The sequence below is a fragment of the Apteryx rowi genome, unplaced genomic scaffold (assembly GCF_003343035.1).
Source record: "Apteryx rowi isolate R43461 unplaced genomic scaffold, aptRow1 scaffold_9, whole genome shotgun sequence".
In the NCBI taxonomy this organism is placed as follows: domain Eukaryota; kingdom Metazoa; phylum Chordata; class Aves; order Apterygiformes; family Apterygidae; genus Apteryx; species Apteryx rowi.
Genome location: NW_020451204.1, coordinates 293,778 through 301,750, shown reverse-complemented (window position 1 = coordinate 301,750; position 7,973 = coordinate 293,778). Strand labels below are relative to the sequence as shown.

General features: G+C 45.8%; 1 protein-coding gene across 1 annotated transcript; it reads right to left on the bottom strand.

Annotated features, from left to right (window-relative positions):
- Nucleotides 1-415: 415 nt before the first annotated feature.
- Nucleotides 416-4,239, bottom strand: SMKR1 (small lysine rich protein 1). Its single transcript, XM_026091298.1, has 3 exons — nt 4,141-4,239; nt 3,623-3,679; nt 416-1,061 (listed from the first exon to the last, which is right to left on the bottom strand). The coding sequence occupies exons 2-3, from the start codon at nt 3,623-3,625 to the stop codon at nt 858-860; spliced, it is 207 nt and encodes a 68-aa protein (XP_025947083.1). The 5' UTR covers nt 3,626-3,679; nt 4,141-4,239; the 3' UTR covers nt 416-857.
- Between the last annotated feature and the right edge of the window lie 3,734 nt (nt 4,240-7,973).

The following is a 7,973-nucleotide window of genomic DNA, read 5'->3' as shown; positions in this document are numbered from 1 at the left end:
CTGAGAGAGATTTACAACTTAACCTGACACATTGCTTCACGATTTACCACGGGCTGCATGAGATTCACAAAGAGGAAACCGAGCAAAGTAACCCTGCACTGTAACGTAAAGTCTGTGGTCTCCAGCAAGGATGTTTGGACTAAGACCGATTACTGCAAGCAGAGACCTGCAGGGGAGGGATTAATCACCTCTACCTGTCCGTAACTACAGCATGAGTAACAACATCTGAGCTCCCGGTTCCCACTACAGCCAAAGGAGAGCTGGTCAGTTATGTTCGCTGGAGCTTAAAGTACTGCTTCTCTGACCAAACGTAGCCATCTGCTTTAGAATGAGGTGAATCACCCTCGTCTCCACTGACTGTATTGCCTAGCTCTTGGCTGACCAGAAAGGGAGAACAGGGTGACTCTCAGGCACATGCTGATGTAAAAACCATATTTAATGGTGTTGATCCTACCACAGCATCCATTTTCTGAGTTCAGGTTTCCACCAGCCCTGGTTAAAACAACGGGAGGCGGAGCACATCCTACTGGGGAACATGACCCCTCCGTAAGAGGATGGCAGCAGTTATGTATGAATCAGACCTGCTACAGACCCTTCGGATTGCGGAGGTGCAATGTTTTATTCTGCACAGAACTGAAGGGCTGAGGCTAAAACTATGATGGCGCAGTGGTCACTTGCCATTTGTCACTCTATGCTTGAACTATGGTAAGAGTGTCTTTGTATGGACCCAGCAGTGATGATAGCAGATTATGTGAGCTAACCACTGGAGACGTCAGTTTGAGGCTAATCCTCAGAAAAGTCTCTTCTTCACTGGGGAGCTTGGTTTTTGCTGTGTCCTTTGCTTCCCAGCCATCTGATTACTTTCCTTTCTTCCCTTTCTTTTTAGGGGAGCCAGGCCAGGGAAAGCCTCGTAACTCCAGGCAGGCAGGGGCGTTGTGGCAGACGTAGTAGGCGTTGAGCATAGCAGCTGGGCTGAGAATATCCACTTCTTTCACCACCACCTTTGCTTTCTTTTTGGAGCCTTTGCCCTTGCCACGTTTGGGTTTGCTACCTTTAACTGCCTGCAGAGATAAAATGATAATGGAAGCAGTTAGTCCCGTGTCTTTATTGTGTTGGTACTGGATAAAGGATCGTAAGACATCCTGGAAAAGCTGTTTCACTGTATCTTAGTCCTGGCATGCAGTATTACATCAGAGCCCCTTAACACAGATGCCTGTACTTTGTGGTGATTTTATATATGGACTATCAAGTATTAGACATTAATACATTTTCACCAAACCCACATTTGCTTTATAGTCTGTAAGAATCTTTAAAGAAGTTATTGGACAGGGCTAATTTGTGTTCCAAAGTGTGCTTCTATCTGGCTTTTTAAAAAAAGTTTTTGCAGGACAGAAATCATACATTCTTTTAAATTGATTTTTTTAACTAATGCATTATGATGCAACTCTAAAGCAAACTAAGCACATGCTGCCTTTTCATCCAAAACTGTTTGTCCATTTGTGATTTTGGATCATAAACCAGAAAAGCAGGTCTCCCTTCTACAGCTGCAGCCTTTTTAAGGAATTGTGAGATAGTCGTTATTCTACCATTACCAGTAATACAAATCTAAATAGAAACTCTGCCATTCTGTATGTACAAAGAAGGTGTTGCCAAGACTCATCTAAGTCCTGGAGAAGATGAAGACTCCTGCTAACTCCAGCTAGTTAGCACTGGAGCTTAAACATCCAGCCTCCTGTCTCCAAGGCAGATTTGTTGGGGTCTGCTTCACTCCCATTTGTTTTCTCGCCCATGCTGTTCACTCCTCACAGCAAGCCTGGAGTGTCTCTGCATGGAAAACGCTGCTTTCAGGTGCTGAGCAACAGAAACTGGGTCAGAGACCCAGAGAGATCTCTCATTGCTGCTGTGATGGCAGGAAGATGGTGATGGCAACATGAAGCCACAAGGTGGGCCACCTCCCAGGAATGCAGAGGGTGGAATGACAGCTGAACAGGAGTTATTTCCACATCATGAGTGACTGAAAGCGTTTGATCTCTGGTCTGGGGCGAAGAGCGCTTTCAATACACACCAAGTTAATTTATGCATTTGTGCTATTTGCCTTTTTGCACGCTGCTAATTAAACAGATCAGCAGGCTTCTTCGTTAGAAAGAATTAGGATAGATGCAGTCAGAAAGGTCACGTGTAACTATCAGCTGGGCATAAATGAGGGGGAGGCAGAACATTAGTATGTTTTTAGCAGTATCAGTTCTAAAGAGTCCCTTTATAGCTCGGTACTCTTGAGTGCAAAAAAGGATAAAAGTTTATCCTTTGAGGTATGACGCAGTCAAAGATGCAATCTTCAGAATCAGCCCAGATCTCGATGTGAAGGAACATGTACAGGTAAAGGGGAAAATGAAAAGAAAAAAAGTTGAAAGGTCCATATAAAACACACAGAACCACTATCCACAGAAGGAAAAAAAGTCAGACAAACAGCAAGTACAGAGCGCAAGCTGCACGTGAGGACAGTATTGTTTTCTAAACTTTTGGTCATGCAAACAGCAAACTACTTAAACTCAGACATATATCAGATAAGGTCTATAAAAAGGCTCATCACCCTAATTGGATAGAATTTGTTGAATACTGAATGTGCTGGAATGTGCACACTCCACAGAGCAGATGTTTATGTAGAAAGACAGATTTTTCAGCCAGCCTCCTGAATCAAACTCTCTGTTTATGCACTGCCAACGGGGTCACTGGCAGAGTTTGTGAGCACAGCTAGGTTCCTGGTGGGAATCTGGCCCATTGCTTTGAACTGTACCAAGGACACCAATCTTTCAAAATAAAAAGATGCTTACATGCAAGTGCAAGCTGTCGGCGTAAGTCTGCAGCGAGAACCAGGGAACGTCTTTGGCCTAGAGCTGCCTCTCTGCAATGGACACTTCTGACCACCAGGCTTTGAATGTTCTCGATCATTGTCAACACTGTCTTCTTTTTTTTTTTTCCTGTCTGCTAAGTCTCTGTTTCCTGTCTCTCATTAAATGTAGCAACAGTATGCTACAGTCCGCAGTCAGCTCACACACTCCCGCATTGCCTAGAGCAGGGGCTCCTAAAACATGCGGAGCCAACGAGCTACTCAAGCACAGCATCACAAATACTGTCAGAACAACACCTTGTGCGATACATGCACATGTGGCAGCACTGGAGCCAACTCTTGGCCTAGCAGTCTACAGTCCTGGGATTTCTTATGGATTTATCAGGCAACCAAAACCGTGTGATATTGAATAGAATGAAGCTTTTCTTCAGCTTGTAGAGCTGAAGAGCAGAGTTCCTAACAAGATCTCTTCAAGTTTTAAGCTGCAACCGTCACCAGGGCATCTGGACATCCATCAGAACTGCTGGGACATCCATATTTGTGTGGAGTTTTCATTCACCTGCAAGCAATCCGATTTGAGACTTTACAAGGCATGCTAAATTTTACAGCTTATTAAAAAAGGCTGAAAGCAGAATCTGGTGCATACTTAAATACAACATAAAGTTAGCAGGTCAGTTTGTGCCCTGCAGCCTTGGGAAGGAGCCTTTTGGATATTAACTCCACTTCCTAAAGAAAGGGGCTCAATATATTTAAAAAGAATCAAACCTGCATTACCATGGTAAGTCCTTTTACTGCGCTGAGGGGTTCCACATCAAGCCCTGAGGATGGACCCTGCAACACACAGGCACACAGTGGGTTAAAGACTATGCAAGGCATTGATGTAATTCCCCACTCCTAAACTCTTCTGCAGGCAGGCAAAAAAAAAGGGAACAGTGAAAAATCAGACCTCTGCCACAACAGGTTCAGGTGGGCCATACCCAACCAAAGCATCTCCCTGCAAAGCCTGGGGAAGCACCTGCAGAGTCCTGCGCTTGGGGCAGCCCTGTCAGACTGCACCTGAGCCCCCCTCAGCAGCTGCGTCCCGGCTTGGAGGGCCCCAAAGCGTCTCTTCCCCCTTCGCAAGGGCAGAGGGAACAAAGCTGTCGAGGGCTTCCCCGCCACCACCTGCGTGCAAAAACGCACCAGGTTTTCCACAGCTTTTCCCCCGCCAGGTGAAGAAGCGCCTGGCCTGCGCTCCAAAAATAAAAACCCAGCGCTCAAACGCAGCCCAGCGCCCAAACGCGCCCACCCACCACAGCTCCTGYTCTGCCTGCGGCGGGACCCGAAGGCTCGGCGGGTGCGGGTCCCCGCCGCGACGCCCCTCGCTGCTGCTGCTGCTGCCGCCGCCGCCGCCGAGCGCGGCCTCCCCTTTGTTTACCTCCCGCGCCGCGTTGCCATGGCGCCCGCCCCCCCCCACCGCCGCGCCTGCGCAGTGGCGACGACCGGCGGAGGCGGGAAAGCGGGGAAGGGAGGGGAGAGGCCGCTGACGCACCGCCCCTCGTCCAATCCCCGGCCGGGGGCCGGCGCGCGCCGCCCGCGACCGTTGCGGCCGCAACGGCCGCCTCAGGAAAAGGGCGGGAAAAACCTTTCCGGGGCTGAGGGGAGCCGCCGCCGCCGCCGCCGCCGCCGCCCGCGCTCGGAAGGAGCCTGGCGAGAAACAAAGCACAAAGCGGCCTACCCCACCCACAGCGAAAAGTATCCGGAAAAGGTCGTAGGGAGAAAAAAATAAAAGCCCAACGCTGCAACTGATAGCTGAGAGGGGGGGCGGAAGTTGTGTTTTTCAAAGGTTGAGGGAAGGGCTGACGTTTGTAAGACTATTAAATTAACTTTCTTGTATTTGTGGGCAAAAAGCCTCTTGTTGGTTTTTTTTTTTTTTTTTTTTTTTTTTTTTTTTTTTTTTTTGCGTGCCTCATGTTTTTACGCTATGCCTCAGCTTTCTGCGTCTGTTAGAGGAGGCGGCTGGGGAAACAGCCCGCTCCTTTATGGTCTCTTAGAGCAATGAAGTGTGAAAGGCGGGGGTTTCTCTTTGTTTAACCAGCTGACCCACGTCCTTCACCACAGCAACATTTTTAAAAACAACCTCTGCTTTTGGCTCCTTTGAGAGTCACAGTTTCCCACAACAGGCACCAAAAACTATGGCTAACAGAGTTTGGACACTTCCAAAAATGTGGTGTGCAGGAATTAAAGTTAAGCCAATGTCTTAGATCCAGGGGAAGCAAGGTGAGGTGGAGGGATCAGAGGGAAGAGTGGGCACCTGAAGGGTTGATTTCAGCGCCCTGCACCTTTTTATAGGCATCATTTTTGCACAGCCAGGCTGCTAATGCACAGAAATACTCTTTTTGGCAAGTGTTTGGAGTAAGGATGGGAGACAGGCGGGTTTCTATTCTGCATCCCTCAGCATCAGGCTTTCACTGTTGTATGCTCTCTTCTGCAAACTAATAAGCGTCTTCCAGTAAAACCACAAGTGAAAAATATGAGTAAGAGCTGAATTGCGTAAGCCTATAGGATGCATCTTACCATATTTTCAAGCTTTTCTTCAAAATCTTCATAGGTGGGAGCTTAGAAGTTTTTTGAGTGTGGTTTCCTAAGGAAACAGGGCTTGCACGGTCATGCTGGTTGCCTGTCATCCCCCCTCCAAAGACTTTTGAACCAGTTGGCCAGTATCAACCAAGTATGACAAAGAGGTAAAAGTTCAAATATATTAATTTCCAACGTGTTTCATGAAAATCCTCAGCTGGGCAGAGTGCAGGAGAGAGAGACCCCATTAATATCTCTACTGAGAAAACCTTAAAGCAGCTCAGCCCTTTTCTGGTTGGTTTGGCAGGAGCGTGTGCGATTATTGCATGAGGAAGACAGAATGGTATTTAAGGGCAATGTGACATGAATCTGTAGGAAGACAGCTTTGTTTCAGAACAGTTGATTTCAACAAAAGCAAGGATTCTCTTTATTTTGGGAGCTGGAGGCTATAAAATAAATTTCAATTATTAAAAAGGCAATCATTTTACTACAATACAGTGCTTTCTTTTGGTCTGATGGAATTTTTTAGTTGGTTTGCTAAGGAAAAACAGCTTAGGCGATCATGTTATTTTATTTTTTGCTGTCTTTTTTGTTCAGTTATTTTTCCGTATGGCCAGCTCTCTGACCCAGTTCACTGCACAGCCACAGAAAAAACTGTAGCACAATGGAGAGGTCAGCACTTGGCTGGAAACAAGCAAGTGTGAGAACTATGTAAGCAGTACTGCGGACAAACATATAACCAGGGCAAAGCATGTTTATAGAGGCGTGTGCATTATCTGTATGTCTGTCTTTCCATCTGTTTTCCCTAATAATTGCTCCATCTATATTAGCCTGATTTGCTAAATACTTGTGATCTTACCTGATCACTCTGTCAGTCAGCACCTGGCCAACATTTGGTTAACCTTTTGGACAATTTATCCCGCAGCTGTAAAGGGATTGAGTTCTTCTGAGTTTCAAGCAAATATGGAACCAGGAAGAGGAAACATAACATCAGGTGGTACTCATATATTTGTGTTCAGAGGCTCCCCAATTTATGATACCTGTGCAAAGAAAGGTAGGGAAGCTCTTAGGACTGAAGCAAAGGTGATGAAAAGGTGTCTGGAAATGAGGATATGCTATTTAGCCGTGTAGAAAAGTAGACATATTTAGCTAAGAATGTAGAAAAACTAAAGGGAAACGAAACAACTTTGTAGTGGAGGAGACGTATGCAGGGATAGTATTTCTGACAGATACGCTCCACAGCAGGAAAACAGAAGTGGATATTGAGAATGAGCCAGACCTGTGACTTAAGAGTAAAACATGGTTTGATAAAGGTTGACCAAAAACCACCCCAAAAACAAAAGAAGCAATGAGAACAATAAAGAAAGCAAGAGTCTGATAAATCATGAAGAGAAGCAAACGTATCAGTGAAAGAAGGGAAGAAGGAGGTCAGGAGGAAACTTGGAGGAAAGGAAGTACTACTGCATGCAGACTAGGTATCAAAAGAAGACAGATTGACAGGAACGAGTGTGCAACTGGTAGACAACAGCAAAATGCATCAGGTGATGACTAGAGAAGCAGCTCAGTAACAGAGAAATCAAAGAGCAAAGGTAATGCTTGGTAGAACATAGGTCTAATAAACATGCCATTTATCAAGAGGGAAAGTTGAGCCGGGAGTGCAGGTTGAGTGAAGAAATGAGGGGAGGAAGCTCTGGAAATAAAATCAGCCGGGTCACCGCCTGACGTCGTAGCTGATGCTGACGCGCGGAGGCTGATTGTGGTGGGAGCCCATATCAGTAAGGAAGATGGCTGAGGAAGTACGTTTTGGAAAGTGGTTTTGAAGTAGCGAATGGAAACGATGAGTCTTGTTTGCCTCATGGAGAAAGGGATTGAGTTAATGGAAAATGCAGGTTTATCTTTCCAAAATAATGTGTTTGTGGGCCTGATCAGTGAATGTCTTTTCCACGAGTATGATAAAGTGCCTCTCTTAATCCACTGGAAATGCTTCTATTTTGCAATCTGGACACAGTACTTGTTTTCAGAAACAGGGGGTAAGATGTTCAGCCTAGAAAATGTACATCTCGTATATTCTTTTGTTTTGTGTGGATGTATTATTTTCTCTAGAAAATATTAGCCTTTTCTCTTTGGTAACTATTTTCTATTAGCATGGGTGGGCTCCGGAAGTTTTTGTTCTGTTGGAGAATGTGCTGTTCAAAGGGAATTGCTTTCTGATTAATGGGGAGTATCAAACTTCACTGATGCTAATGAGCATCTTATCTGCCTTCTACTTAGGCCAAATAATGGAGCAGCTGAACTTCTTTGTATTTAGTGGTAACGGAAAATGAGGGATACTGTTACCCTGTGTCACAGACGAGCTAGGAAGGCTGGTGTAGAAGGTGAGCTGTGAACTGAAGAGGTTCCTTGCCATTCGAAAAAGCACAGGGCCTTGGTCTTTGGTTGGTGTGAGCATATCTGTGGTTCAGGTATTTTATTCTTTTCAATGCCTAAGTTTGCTAAAGCAGTTCCCGTTCCTCATCCCAGCCTTGTGCTGCTCACTTCTGTTCCTGTACTGCTTCCAAGGGGCCACAGG